The sequence below is a fragment of the Xiphias gladius genome, chromosome 4 (assembly GCF_016859285.1).
Source record: "Xiphias gladius isolate SHS-SW01 ecotype Sanya breed wild chromosome 4, ASM1685928v1, whole genome shotgun sequence".
Taxonomy (NCBI): Eukaryota; Metazoa; Chordata; class Actinopteri; order Istiophoriformes; family Xiphiidae; genus Xiphias; species Xiphias gladius.
This window is the reverse complement of record NC_053403.1, coordinates 12,073,757-12,089,485: the sequence shown is the minus strand read 5'-3', so window position 1 is coordinate 12,089,485 and position 15,729 is coordinate 12,073,757. Positions and strand designations below refer to the sequence as shown.

General features: G+C 39.6%; 1 protein-coding gene across 4 annotated transcripts in view; it reads right to left on the bottom strand.

Moving 5' to 3' along the window:
• wasf1 (WASP family member 1) overlaps positions 1 to 15,729 on the bottom strand; it is a 59,032-nt gene that overhangs the window by 10,039 nt on the left and 33,264 nt on the right. For 2 of the 4 annotated variants that reach the window (XM_040125199.1, XM_040125203.1), the window contains exons 5-7: positions 12,113 to 12,266; positions 7,073 to 7,190; positions 1,271 to 1,354 (exon numbers count right to left, since the gene is read on the bottom strand). In XM_040125199.1, coding sequence (XP_039981133.1) covers positions 1,271 to 1,354; positions 7,073 to 7,190; positions 12,113 to 12,266 — 356 coding nt within the window. The remainder of the gene's footprint in view (positions 1 to 1,270; positions 1,355 to 7,072; positions 7,191 to 12,112; positions 12,267 to 15,729) is intronic. The other 2 variants (XM_040125200.1, XM_040125201.1) reach the window with 2 other exon arrangements.

Sequence of the window (15,729 nt, the reverse complement as noted above, 5' to 3'; positions counted from 1 at the left end):
ATCCTACCGGGTAAATAACCCAGCACAGGGAGGCCCGCAGAGGCCCACGGCCACTAGACCGCCCTGCTGCTGACAATAACACAAACCTCTCACACAATACACACATTTCTGCTGCTGCTGATCTATTGGATTTCGTATGTACATACTTGTACTGTATTTATCTGGAGCTACTGATTTTTCTGATGAGAGTAACAAAGTAATCATTGGACAATTTAAAAAAAAAAAAAAAATACTGATGGATTTAGATGTGTGTCAGAATATGAAGTTAGTTTGACCACTAACCAATGCCAGTGAGGCAAGCAAGGCATCTGAAGAGGGCCCCCATTCCAAAGCAATGTGCAGTTATCTCAAAACAGTTGTTAGCTAGCCCAAATGTGACAGATGTGAGTTGTCTTGTTGTTAGTGAGGAGTCTACTCCATGGCTGTGTCCCAAATTTCTTATTTTCGTATTATATCCAATTCTTCTTTGTGGATATGAAGTTGTAAAAAAAAAAAAAAAAAAAAAAAAAAAAAAGACGCAGACAGGTATGGCTGAAGAACACCATCACTGACTGTATTTTGAATTTAACAAATATACAGTTTTGCGTCAGGTTGACCTGATATTAGCCAGAGATAAAGAAAAGAATAAAAAAAATTTTTTCGCAGCAGCTGAGAAATTTTTAAAATAAAACTTCATTGACTGTTGATGCATTGACTTAGCGTTTGCAGTGTGTTCTAGCCACAACTGTCTGCATACATATGGTACTCTTCTGCAGTACAGTAGAATAAAGATCCAGCTAAGGAGAACTTCAAAAGATTATTTTGATTTTGAGTGTGAACCAGGATATTCTCTGTTTTAATTTCATGTATGTTAAGGACAACAATTACATTTAAAACTCAGCAGCCTATTTTATGAGCAAAAATGCACTGGAGAACTAATCAGACATCTAATCAGAATTCGTAGGCTAGGATAAAACTACTAAATTTAGAGAGGTGTCAAATTGAGTACAATGTTTTTTGTTTTTTCCCCTTTTTTGGACGATTACTGCCAAAAGCTTGAAGCAAAACCCCTGGGCTCCTACTCCTAAAGTAGACCTGGGATGCAGCCAGGACAGATAAATACAGGAGGGTTGTTAGTAACCAGTTGGAGATGGAAAGCTCACCTTTCCAGAGCAAACCAAAGTGGGAGTGGATAGACGGGAGGGAGGGAAGGCTGCAGGCGATCGCGTTAGGAGGTGATGCTCTGGTGGATTTTTTTTTTTTTGGGGGGGGTGGGGGTGGGGTGTCTTACCTCTGAGGGACTGAGGAAGGGAGGAAGAGTTTCAGAGAGGACTCTTATAAGGCCCTTGGGACAAACAAGATAAGGCATTTCCAGCTGCACAGAGTTAGACAGAGTTAGACCAGGATCCAGAAAAAGAGAATGCAAAGAAAATGTTGAGAGGACCGAAGTCCGAGGATGAGAGATCCTAAAGCAGTATTTATACACATTTCTTCTTCCATGACACACAGGTATAAGGCACTAACATGAACCGATTTTACCACGGAAACATTATAAAATATCACACACATGTTCAGTTTCTTATTTAGCTCCAGAACTTTGTCCTTGATGTGCAGCTGGATAACTTTGTGCCTTGTTTTTACAATACAAGTAAAGAGCGGGAGGAGTTAATTTGAGAACAACTTTCTTTGCTAACATGCAAACTGCTGCTTTAATGAGGTGATTGCATGTAATCTAAATCACATTAAAAATATTTCTAAGTCCTCGTGTAAAAGATGCTGTTTAAGCAAAGAATCTGCTGCTTAAATCACAGTAATTACAAAGCTTCTCTCTGGTCAGAAACAGTCATTAAGGCAGCCTGGTATATACTGTAGCTGTGTTGTGGACTAGGTAGGGTAAAATACTTAACATGCATCTTCAATATCTGGATGATAAGGATTTTTGTAAATAAGATCTGCAATAAGCTTCCAAACCATCATGTTGAAATGTCAACATTTAACATGAAATCCATTTCTCTATTTATTTGCATTTGCTACAGTGTCTGTGCAATACAGAATCTGCACGTCCTGCTCCAATACCCTGAATGTTCACCGTAGTCTAAATAGAAGTCCTTCATTTTTTTTCTACCGGAGTTCACAGATACATTTCGCCGATATCTTCTCCCACTCCAAATATCCTCCAGAGGTGAACTCTTCCCAGTCACACACAAAAGGCTCAGTGTGTCTGTGTTGACAGCCGAGCAGCGTTGGATGTGTGCAGCTGCTGTGGCCCATAGCAGGGCACCGTTCGGGGTGTCAGTTTCGGTCCATCTCTGCGTCTCACCGCCCCAAGCCAACTGTCTCAGTCTCTTGAGTGGACCGGAGTGGTTGCCAGGGCAACCACAGCAAGGGGGGGGGTAAAAGGATTGGGTGACTTTGTCGTGAGGGGAACTTTGTTATGTAAATTTGTATCAGAAAGCTGTAGTGATGGAGACATGATGTTCTTTGCTTGATGCTACCGCATGCGTGTTTGGGGGGTGGATGCAGAGAGATGTCTTCTTGGTATTTCATGGTATTTACGGCAGCTTCTGGCTCTAGTAGGTAAAGAAAGATCCAACACACTCCCTGAAGCTTTGAACCACAACATTTTATTGTTGAAAGGAAAAGGTTTCGTATCTGAATAAGACCCTCCTCAGGTCAGACCTAAAACGCCCAAATGTGATTGTGGCTTTTTCTGACGCATCCTCTCCCTTGAAACATTCATAAGGGACATCTTGTTTGACATGTATGGCACAAATGAATACTCTATATTTTTTCCAAAACCGTCACTAATGGTGAAAATAGTTGCACAAACTAGTCTGTAACCACAAGTGGACACAGTTGATATTTCTACAGATAATTTGATACTATCTAAAATGGTAACTAAACTCATGACCATCAGGTGCAGCTAAAATCAACAGTGTGAAGAGAGTCTTTCACACTTATGAGTTCGATAAGGGCTTCATAACAAAAGACTAAAAAAAATTTTAAAAAGTAACGACTTTCTTAATTTTAGGTACAAACCTGCACACACTCACAAGAAGATTATGTATGTGTCCCATGACAATAACAAGAAAAATAACAGAGGGGTTTTTTGTCTTTACTGGTGTGTGGACCTTAATTATCTCCTTGTAAACAACAATTCTGGTTTTACTGAACAAACAACTTGCCCTCTTCTTTTACAGCTCCCTTTTCATTATTGTACATCAGACTTACCAAATTTAAACCACCATATATCTGTATATATATGTGTCGAATTTATCTGCGACAATGCAGATAAAATTTTTTATACAGGCTTGTCAATTAATCAAGCTGTGTCATTAGCATGCAGCAGTGGCCGCCCCCAGATTTTAATAAGGATTGGCCGCAATAATTTTCAGCTAGGACAAATTCGGAAAACATTTATTCCCGCTTTAGTGTATTAAATAAGAAGGGGCTGCAATTTAAATGTCAGCATTCTCCAATAAAATGCCTGTGAGTGCTATAATGAGACAGGAATAGGAGAGGAAGGTCCAAAGGCGATTCTCCACAGGGGATCCAAATGCTAGAGACAAAACCTCGATGTAGTGTGGACTCAGACACTGATCTCAAAGAAAGGCAGTGATGTTTTGTTTCTCTCTTTCCCCTCTCTTGCCAACTTTCTCTTTGTCTTTCACTTCTTTTTCTCATGTGACCCTGGGACTTTCCTCTCACTTTCTGTGTCTCCCTCTGACTGGCTCAGTGCATAGTCTCCTGCTAATCCATTGAAGCTGAGGCTAACACAGGAGCTAATGAGATTAGGACACTGCAGGTTTCTTTCCCCTCTCTCTACCCTGTGCTGCTCTTCATTTATCACTGGCTGCTAATCTGTGTGTGCCTGTATGTAACGCACTGTGTGTAAATGTGGTTTTAGACTATTAGTGATATGACTCAGTAAGAAAACGCCTGGTGTTTGAAAAAGATAAAGCAGGGGGGGATAAAGTTCAGAAATTCCTTTTCTTCTGACAAACTCATCTACAGTGGAAATATTGTAAATGGTGATCTCACTAGTTCCACTCTTTGTTCCTCTTTTTGTCATTTAAGAGTTTCCAGATCTCTAGTCTGTAGTCAGTAACGGAGAATTAAATTACAGTATTGTCTCACTTCAGCCAACATTCAAGTAGCCTCTGTGTTGTTACTCTTAACCACTTCGTTCAACTTCAATGCACTGATTCCACATTTTTACTCTCCCATGGATGAGAGTTTGTCTTTTTTTTCTTCTTCCAACCAGGCTTTAAAGTGATGTTTTCATTTTTCATTTTTACTTTTTCATATACCCTTTCATTATGATTTTGATTCCCTAACCCTCGATCAGAATATACATCATAGACTATTCAGAATTTTGATCCTGTAAATAGAGATCTTTCCTATAACAGAGCACTGACACCTTACATGAGGAAATGTCAGGGTTGCTTTGAGAACTTGATCTATTTTAGGTGACTAAATCTCTGAAAAACTGTTGGATAAGATGTATTGTACATTTAACTACTGATACTGTTCAAACTGTGTAAATTATACCTCTCTAGTATAAATGCCCTCATTGCCACTTAGCTCCTCGAGTCATTCAATCTGGTTCCTCAACACCCTGAGCTAAAATATTTGATTTGTTGTTCCTCTGTGGTGTAAGAAGAAACTCTTGAGTTGAACTGATGAACTGTGTCTCCCTGTGCGTTAGCTGAATTCAGTTGCTTCTGCTCCTCACCAGAAGGCATCCAAACCTCGTTTGCTGGTTGAGTAGATTCAAGGGGTGATTTATTTAGAGTCAGCTACAGCTTCAGTTCTCTACACACAAGAGCTGAGCTCTATTTATTAAACATGCCAGGAACTCCTCATCTGAACTGTCTTCTGATTACTTTCCTTGTACAACTCAGTGTGGCAGCCATGCATTTGCACCTACAGTATTTTTTTGGGCTACCACTTCAGTGTATGTTTACCATTTGGATATTAACTCTGAGCATATTTCTCAGCCATAGCTAAAAATATAAAGTTGCAATAATAACAATAATAATGATGATATTATTATTATTATTATTATTTTTAAGAGTGAAAGAGTACAAGTGAAGACTGAATGACATTAGGGAGGAAAGAAAGTGAGACAGAGCTGGAACATTGTCTGTCACGACACAAAATGTATTGGCAGCCAATCTCAGATAGTTTCCTGCTAACTGACAGGTGGCACTGCCTGTCAGGTCCTCGACACTGCAGCTGCATGGTGGATCATGATCAATTCGGATCTTTTTAAGCATAGTCTGTGCATATCAGTACCTATGTGTGTCTGTTTGTGTTTGTGTGTGTGTGTGTCTGTTTGTCTTTGTGTGTGTGTCCATGTTAAGTTACTACAGTAAAACTGTCATCGTGAAAAATATTTAGAAGTTTAGAAGCAAAGAATGGTGTGGGTATCTGTAATTTCCCAGTGAAATAATAAGGCAGAGTACAGAGGGTATACATAATTACAGCAACACACACACACACACACACACTTCATGAACACCATGACTGAGGCACATTAAGATGATATGGCAGAACCACTCAATAAGCTAACTGATAAATTCTAAATCTATCAATGCTTTACACACTAAATTTCACCCATTTGAGTGTGTAGATTTGAGCCTGCGTGTATGTGTGTGCATAACTCTTTTATTTTCCACTCCTCACCAATTCAGTGACTGATTCTGCATGCTTTCCATAGACACGCACATAACTTCACCACACTGTATTTACCCTGATCCTCATTCAGACCATTTATCCGCCATGATGGTTACACAAACCAACAAATATGTGTGTGTAATCCCTCTAATCCATCCTGCTCTCCCTGTGTGTGACTTCTAGGCCTTTCCATGGGGTCTGTCTAACTGCCAGTTTGGTGAAGAGGGAAATGAACAAGGCTTTACAAGCTGAGCCCACCCGGGGCTTTAATTAGAATGAAATCACTGGAAAGAGCTTAAGATACATGCAATTATATCAACTTAACCCTCTGAAGTAAATAAGGTCTTTTTCTACTGTTGCAAAGGAGTTTTGTGTTTCATTTTACATTTAGAAAAAAGATCCATGTATGTTTCTTATGCTATTATAATGCTGATGAACACTAAACTAATAAACAACAACATATAAATATAATTCATTTCTCTCTAGCCATCCAACTAATCCTTCGCTAAACTCGCCCTCTTTCCTCTCTGCACCATTCCCACAATCATTAAAAACCTCATAACCAGCAAATTATATCCTCTTCATTCACATCAACCCTCTGTGGAAAATCACTCTCCTTATTCCTCATTGACATGAATGTAATAAGCTTTGATTGACTGCGAGGGGGCAAAATGTGGAGCACGCCCTGCTTCCCACGCAGGGAACTGCAAGCTGGTGCTGATTAGAGCTCCTGGTGTTGTGGGTGGGAGACCCCTCTCTTTTGAGTAGGGGTTCAGGGCTCTGCATTTGATGGGCGAGAGGAGCTTTCTATGGATGTGAAAGAGCTCTTTCATTTAATTGGTGTGTGTCTCTGGTAATTAAAATTATACAAGCTCATCAGACTGCGTGTGTGTGTACAGATCTTCCTCTTGAGGCTACGTGTGTGTGTGTCTGTGTGTGTGTGTGTGTGTGTGTGTGTGTGTGTGTGTGTGCGTGTGTTTGTGTGTGTGTGTTTGTACAGTGGCAGAGAGGTGACGCAAAGTATGAGGACAAGTGAACAGCAGATGCTACCATTAATTAGATGTAGTGATCATACAAGTAATAACGAAAGAGGGTTGACTAAAGGAGGAGTTGATTAATCAGTGAGTGGTGGCTAATTAATGCATTAGCGTACATTAGGGCTGTGAATCTATGTCAGTGAATCACCCTGTCAGTTTATTCAAGCAGGACACATCAATCTGTATCTACACAGAATACAGGAAGCCTATTGTTCACTCTGACTTCATGTCTTCCTACTCGCTAACCTCATTGTTCTCAAAGCAGCTCATCCCAAACACCTCCATCTATTGCTGCAGTGAGTCAACACCGTCCTCAACTGATGCATGAACAAGATGTACGCTGCCAGGGCCCTGTGCTTGTAATTTTCAAGACTTACCTTCTGTTTCCGCCTCTCCTTCCTCTTGTCCTCTGTGTCCTGCAGCATCTTCTCTCTCCACAGGTCAAAGAAGTAGGATGGATTGGTGTAGAACTTCAGACCCTCCTTCCCATCATCCCTGTGGAAGGACAAAAGGAAACTCATTACATTTTGGTTGGTATTCTGCAGTGTTAATTCCGTTACTGAAAACGAATAAAAACTAAATGATAATTTGAAAGACAAATGAATTGTCAAGTTTTGATACAGTCTTATTCAACAACCTGCATCTTTGGAATCACACACTGTAGCTCCTGCTTAGTAAGACAGTTCCTCCAATGTTCAGAGGATGATTTAGTCGCTTGACCTGTTGCACTACTATTAATAAGAAATACCTCGCAAAGTGTCAGTAATGGTATCTGACGTTACCTGTTCTGACGTTACCTATTCTGGGAAGAAACAGATTTATGGACTAAATTCATCCACAATTCACTGAAAATTAGACAAGAGGCAGCAACAAACTACGAAAACATGCAGGCAGCACACTGACATTTATAAAAAGGTGAGGTAATGTAACTATCAAGTGCTGTGGAGGTAACATTAACGGCCATCGGCCGTCTTTAGTGTTGCTGTCAGGAGGAGTGAGTAAATTCAAGGATTGATGTCCGCAGTCCATCTCAATCATTCTCTAGATGTTCGCTAAACACAGATCACAGTATTAATGTTATGTGACGATATAGTGTCTCCTCTCAAACTAAACCCAGAAAATGATCAGTATTCTAGTGAATCCAGCTTCTGAATGACTGACTGCTCTGCAGTGAAGAGTACAGGGAGCTGCAGTAATGCTAGGTTTGCAGGAACGACTGTACTAGATTAGAGAAAGTGGTTCTGTTCAAACAGACACAGTTTTGAAATGCTAACTGCATTTACTTATCTTTGGGTTTTAGGGTGTTGGTTGGACAGAACATGACATTTGAACTACTTTATAGAAGAAATGGTTAATCGATTAATCAAGGAAATTATCGATAAATTACCCCATAATGGAAAATAATCATTAGCTGTAGCCCCTGATGATACGAATTTTAATTCAATTTTATTACCATTGACAGTATGTGACTCTTCCATTTCAGAGAGAGCTATAAAACATGTTTCACTGCAAGTAAACGGCAGGGCTGCAACAGTTGTTGTTATTATCAATTAATCTGCCAATTATTTTCTCAATTAGCCCATAAATTGTTTGGACAAAAAATTGTGGAAAATGGCTATCACAATTTCCCAGAGTCTTGGGTGACATCTTGTTTTGTCTGACCAACAATCCCCATCCTAAAAGTGTTCAGTATTACTAAATGCTAAAACTAAAAAAGCAGTAAATTCTCACATTTGAGAAGTTTGAACCAGAGAATGTTTAACATTTTCATTTGAAAAATGATTCAAACGATTAATGGATAATCCATGTAGTTGCTGACTGACGTATTCATCGACTAATCATTTCAACTATAGATAAAAGATAGGTTGGCAAAGGGAAAGTGTTATAGATAGGTATTTTTCCTCTCTATTATACATATTTTTACTTCGTCTCTTAAAATGCATTAGGCAGTTGCTGCAGAATCTCGACAAATGAAAAACAGGGTAAGGGACACTTTTAATAATAATCACATTTCTCTTCTTGACTCCTGCGGTTGCCTTTCTTAATGTGCTTTTCTTCAAGTAAATCATGTCTGTTTACCATTTGTCATGAATAATAGCTAATGTCCTGCTTTATCATTCATTCTCTCTCATCTCTGCTCCTCTCTCTGTCTTCTTCATTCTCATTACAGAAGCCTTTGTGGTTTGCGGTCATTGGAGGGAACAGCGCTATGATGATAAGGAGGGAAACAAAAAAGATGTAGAGGTAGCTATCATATCAAACGTCCCTCCCGACATGGAAATTATCACACACAAATGCTCACACATGATGTCCGGTAATGTCATTTCATATCAACATGGGAAAAAGCCTTGTAAATTGCCTTGCTGATATCTTTCTCTTCCTTCTCAGCAGTTTTCTAATGACTTTCTTTCCATTTACATTATTTACAACTGATTGATGTACACAGTATGTCGAAGGGCGGTCAAAGGCTACGTTAAAATTCTGCTTAATTTGTGAGTAAAGCTGTACAGAAGCTGCCAGGCCTGCTTGACCAATCAGCGTTCAGCCCTGAAAGCTCTGCCCCACTAGTTCCTGAACCCGTGTGGTGCAAATCAACTTTTAACTGCATCTTCTCTGAAGACAGTCATTCTTTCACAAGTATATCTCTGCTTAATTGCATGTGAAAGGGCATTTCAGGGCATTCTCCTTTTAAACTTAAAAATACTACAAAGAAATATTGATACTTCCTGACCATCCCGTGGTCAAAATTTGACTATGAACCTCAACTTTAACTCATGCATAGCTGCCTTCACCCAGTGTCTGCCACGCTTTGGGAGGCAATTATTTGAGGATGACACCGATAAGAGCAAGAACACAGAGCATGAAAAGGAAGCACTTCAAAAGGCAAGAGTGGAAAGTTTAATGATATGCAACACAACAAAGGGAAGAAAACAGAATTAAACAATGGGATAAGGCAAGGGTTGAGAGACAGCCACTGTAGTGTGTGTGTGTACTATGTATGTATGTGTGTGCACTACTGTGGGTAGTGTTTGAGTGCTGGTGTAAATGATTATGCATTGAAGTCGCTCTGTGTATATTTGAGGTGCGTGTTTGTGTGTATGTTTGCTTGTGTGTATGAGAGAGACAGAACCAGAGAGAGAGAGACGGAACATAGCAGCTCTGCTCCGGGTGGAAATAAGAGCCTGGGGAGGTGTCCCAAGGAGGAGAGGACAACAAAATTATGAGAGGAGAGAAAGAAAAGGAAAGGAGAGGAGAGAGAAAACTCAGAAGAAGAGAGAAGATACAGTAGAAAGGAGAGGATTGGGGAAAACAAAATGAGAGAGTAAAAGCAAAAGAAGACGTGAGGATGTAAGATGGGGAGAGAATGAAAGGCAAAGCAACTGAAAAAATCAAAGTGCAGTATTTTAAATTATGAATCAAAAGAATGAAATCATCACCCATGATAATCCCTATCAGCCATTCAGTGCCGATGAACAAATCAGCTCTGGGATAAGAACTTAATGGGGAGGGAACTAAAATTCATTGATTCATTGAAGAAACACCAAATGAGCAGAATATGCCACATTATGATCTCTTTTTATCCAGTGATGATTTGCTGTGCTTGTGCGTTCTTCTTCAACTGAGTCTGGCATAATATTAATTAGAATTGAAACGTTTAGTGAGTTAATTGACTGACAGAGAATTAACTACAACAGCTCTGATGGTCTATTAAATGTTTCAATATTGTCAAAAATTAGTTGGTTTTCAAAAATTAGCTGGTTCTACTTTCTGGAATGTGAAGATTTCCCAATTTTCTTTGTCTTATATAATAGTTAAGTGAATATGTTTGGGGTTTGGACATTTCATATAAAAAATTCACTTTGAAGGCTTGACCTTGGGCTCAAAGAACCTGTGATGGGCATCTTTTGTGACATTTTATAGGCCAAACGATTAGCCAGTGATTAACCAAGAGAATATCGACAGGTTAATTTATAATAATCGTATGCTGCAGCCCTAGTATTAATAGATACATATGCACACACTACTCTTTCACTCATGGATATGCTCAAGGATAGTCAGTTGTTGTTGAAGAAGCGATGAGAGCATTTCCAGCCAGCCTGGGAGCTGACCCTTGGGCTTGCAATGTACATTTTTCATGTCTAATTCAACTGGCACCATACCTCCTTGACTAAATAAAAACTGATGTGTAGCCAGCAAAAAAGCAGGGCATTTAGAATGTTGTTGGGCAATAAATACAGCGAGAAAAACACCCACACCTGCATTTTGCTTGGCTGAGGCCATGTCAAGGCCCAGAGGTTAAAAACATATTCACAACACATTTAAATACCACAGCCTAAACCTGCACCTATCTCCTTACAGTGCATGTGTACATGTCCAAACACACAGGGAAAATAAAGCGATTATGTTTAGCCTGAAACCTTCTTCAACTGGCTTGGTCAGGGTGACAGTATTAGGGTCATGTAAGATGCTCGAGGTGGAAAAAAAACAGAGTGAGAGTATATAAAAAAAGAAGTGAGAAAGCAGCAGGGTGAAAAAAGCAGGGAAATAAAAGGGAGGGAGTGCTGGCCAGCAGAGCTTTTTATGGATTATTCATCTTCAAATGACTCCCTCTATTGCTCTGCTTGCCTGGCTCAACCTCAAGAGCCAAAAGATGCCTGGTGTGAAAGAGGCACAAGCCTGCCTGCAATAATGTACCAACACATCTGGGTATTCTCAGAGATAGCCTCAAAAGGTTCATGCAGACAATCATACATACAAAACCACATACAATTTGAGGCATTTACCCATTTACTTTAAACTCTACATCAAGTCAAACTTCCCATCGATTTGATGTTATAGCGCAGGCTGTCTTCTCTCTTGTCCCTGTGTGGTGCATCATTGTCAGCATCACTGTTGTGCTTGATAAAAGCTTTTACAGTGGCAGACAGATAAATAACAACAAAGAACAGGTCAAATAACAGCCAGAATCCAAGGCCATTTAGGTACTCTTGTGTTAACACATCGGGGAGCAATCATTCTCTCTTTGTGTGCATCAATAAAATACTAATGTATTTATTTTTCCCCATTCTCCAGACTGGGAGTGGAAAAGGACTAATGTATGTAAAGGTCGATGTAGTTAGCATCACGTTGAGCTCAGAAAAAGGGCTCCTATTCAGGGTGTACTTGCAGTGACATGAGGTTTTCCTTTAAAAAAACACTGAACAATGGCACACCATCATCACCATCCAACTTCCAAAATAAGTTGTCAGATGCATATTATAATGTAATTTGAGCAAACAATAAAAAAAAAATACGTTGGTAACCCAATTCTTTTTTCTAACCACGCCTCTGAGCATGGTTCCGAAAATGTCTTTCTCAGGGCAGCTTTAGATTCAAAGCTCTTTTCAGTACCTAAAAGTTAATAACTGGATTCAGACCTGTAGGGCGTGAGGATGTTAAGGGGCGGCGGCTGCTCGCAGGTCTGGAAGGTCTCCTGCAGCGGGATTGGCAGCGACGTGCGGTCGAACAGCTGCTGGTCCTGAATGGTGGAACTCCTGAAAGCCTTTCTCATGGTAATGTCCTGAAGAGACACTGAGGGAAGGATGGAAAGGGAAGTGGAAAATAGAGGGGAAGATGAAAAGTTATTGCTATTTTGTCAGGTTCCCTTTGGAATATGTGATACATGTACAGTACGTGTGCAAAGTGTGTGAGGGATACAGAGAAAGAAAATCAACTATCAGTTTAAGACTTCTGATTATTGCTCTCTGGTTGTACTTTCCCACAATTTTCCCTTGGCTCATATACATACACATACATCAACCGACAGACTGTTTCTCTCACGTCTCTGATGAACGCCATAATTAGCATTTGACTCCACCTCATCATTATCGCAATCAAAATCAACATTGACATCATCACTCAAACAGTCACAATCATCATTACAAAGCACTAAACCTATTAGAAATCACTAATCACGCTCCCTTGGGCTAACGCTACATTGTTGTCCTAATTGGCTGATTTCAATTTCCCCCCGAAGCAAACCAACACATGACAGCTGAGCTGAGCAAACCTAACCTAGGCTAAACTAAATGAAGCTAAACTAAACTAACCTAAAATACAATGGGCGTGACTAAGGTAATCTGTAAGGGGCTATGGGACTAATTGCCCTTCTTTCATTCAGGAACAGCTGACATTTTCGTAGGAGAGAAGAATAACAGAGGAAAATCAATGCCACACAGCTGAAGCTTTCAGAAAAACAGGTTGGAAAAATTGCTGAGGGGAAGAGGAAAAACAACTAGACTAATCCTAACCCTCAATCTGGCCAAGTTAAAAACAGCAAGTCTTGAAAAAAAAAAATTCAGAGCGTTGCAACCAGATCTGAATTATATATGAGGGAGTGACAAATGGATACACTTTACTGCTGCCCAGGGATGGACTGAAAAAAGTCATATGGCATACAGAAAAAGTATTGTTATAATCCTCTGTTATTTTCTACCACACACAAAAAAATATGATACCACAGACTTCAATACTAATGTATACCCTGTAGTTATTACTGTAGATCTCTTTTAAACCAAGCAAACCAAACAAAAACAACATTTGCCTTAATTAAATAAGACAAACCAAGCTATTCTACTGTATAATAGGCCCAGAAATGACCAGCTACCGCAATCCGATCCTCTATATTGCAGTGGGACAGCTGGATAATGACTTCCACAGACTCTCAGTGTAGTCGGGGGCCAGCCACCTGAGGCACTGAAGTATCATTATTAACAAATACTATCAGGGAGCCAAGGTCTGGTAAGTAACACTCTGGGAGAGAGAAAGAAGAACAGAGAATGCAAGAGGGAGACAATAAAACTGCACGGACACAAGAGAAGTAGGGTAATGGAAACAGGGGATGTACAGATGGAGAAAAGCGCCTCTAACAATAAAACAACGAGTAGGAACTGACATAAAAGAAACACTCACAATAAATGCAGACAAGGAAATGGCGAGAGGAGGAAGGCAATTTGAATAGCGGAGGAAGAGACAGATAAAGAGAGACAATAAAAGTAACATGGAAATATACTGTAAAGAGGAAGGAGTAGTGTAGAGGAGTGCAAGAGACACAGAGAAAACACGTAAAAACAAGCAGTATGATTTCTATGAGAGAAACAGACAGACATGGGTGAGGTATCCCATGAGAGAAGTGCGGTAACCTGAGCAGAGCCAGAGGGGGGATTTGGCTTCACAGACAACACAAGGGGGAAACTCTGGCAGTCATTTAGACAGAAAACACACACAGACAACACATACTATATATAGCATATTTTTCTAGGTTAAACAGGTCCATGCATCCTTTGGTCATTCCATTTTCCTTTTAGAAACGGGTATCGAAAAACAAAAAATGAGTGGTTATTTGATTTTCATTTTAAAAATACAAAAATTACAATTGAAATACAAGGCGTTCGAAATATAAGGTAAAGAGAATGTCATGCATGTAACACTAATCTTGGCAAAAAACAAAAAAACAAACAAAAAAACAAAACAAAAAGTAGATCTCAACAGTTACAAAATCAGCTCTGCCGAATAATATATCTGCACAGGAATCAAATGCAGTAATGAGTAGGCTACATATCCATTTTAGCTTGATAGTGTGATTTTCAAACATCTAACACTCGCTTGGTCTGAGAGGAAGAGATGTAATGAAAAAGACCTGCATCCACGTTGTAACTTTGGAGATGCATGAATCAATTGGTTTACTATATATTTGGGCCATTTCGTCTCAACAATTTGAATTTAAGACATTTATTTATGACCTAATAGCCAAACGTTACTTGACAGCTGTAATCGGCAGTGCATCCACCCCTAACATTCAGAAAGGACACATCAAATGAAACTGAGGGAGGAATCAAACAGCGCTTTCAGCACACTTTGTTTTATCAACTTTGACTTGACTGAGTGACTCTGACACCCATTCAATGGTCTGCATTTGAAAACCTCATTGCAGAAGAATTTTCTATAACTGTTTGAAATGCTAGGCCTGAAAACACATTGATCAGGGACAAAAAAGTTTGCCTTCAGAAATGTTCAAATTAAGCATATAAAGGGAGCCACTTCTCAGTCTAATAACTCTAAATGTTAATAAACTATGACTTTGTATAACTTATCATCATTGATAAACTGTAAAAAGAACATTGCATGCACATGGACCCAGAAATAACCACAAGAGGAAACTAAGGGTGGTCGCTCCATTTTCTTGTGTCCTCCTGCCCCCAAGAGTCATGAAAATCTACACGGCACATTTTAAAAAGGTGCTACAAAGTGTTTTTAAACATTAACAATCCATGTTAAATGTGACTGTGACTCTGAGAACAACTGAGCTGAGGGTCACAGTGATTGGCAGCCTCGTCACACACCTCTGATATTGGTAGTAATTAGTGCTACATTTTCTATTCACTCCTGGGATTTAATGTTGTACAGTTATAAATACTTGCCCAGTGTACTCTTGAATGACATTGTTCCATATGCATTTCTTTTCTTTTCACTTTACTAAAACTGACATTTCACTGGATTTTTTTTCCCCCTCGTTGGCCATTGTGAGAAGCTCTGACCGTTTTAGATCCGTCCGCAATGACAGACTGGTTGCCCTCTTCCTGTTTTGTACCAGCGGACAATCTCCCTTTGTGCCATAAAGTAATACAGGAGATTTCCACAGCTTCAAGCCTGGTGGGTTTGGGTGGCAGAACCTGCAAATATCTTCAGCCCCAGCATCACTCTTTTTTATTCACTTAGTGTTGAAGAATTAGCAGGGTCAGTCAAAGTAATTGATGAGATGTAAGGAACATGACAACTTCGCTACAATGATGGTCAAGAAAAAAAAGCAGTCAGGACAGGCTGTAGTTTTTAGATCATCTGGAGATAAAGTAGAAACAATAGGGGGCCTGAAATTTCGGGTACTCCGATAAGATTGTTGTTTACAGTATTTGGAAGAATGTTTTCATCTCCCAATAAGTTTGACTAATCTGGTGGTTTGTTTAAAACCCGTATCATTGCCTGACTGCTTGTGTTT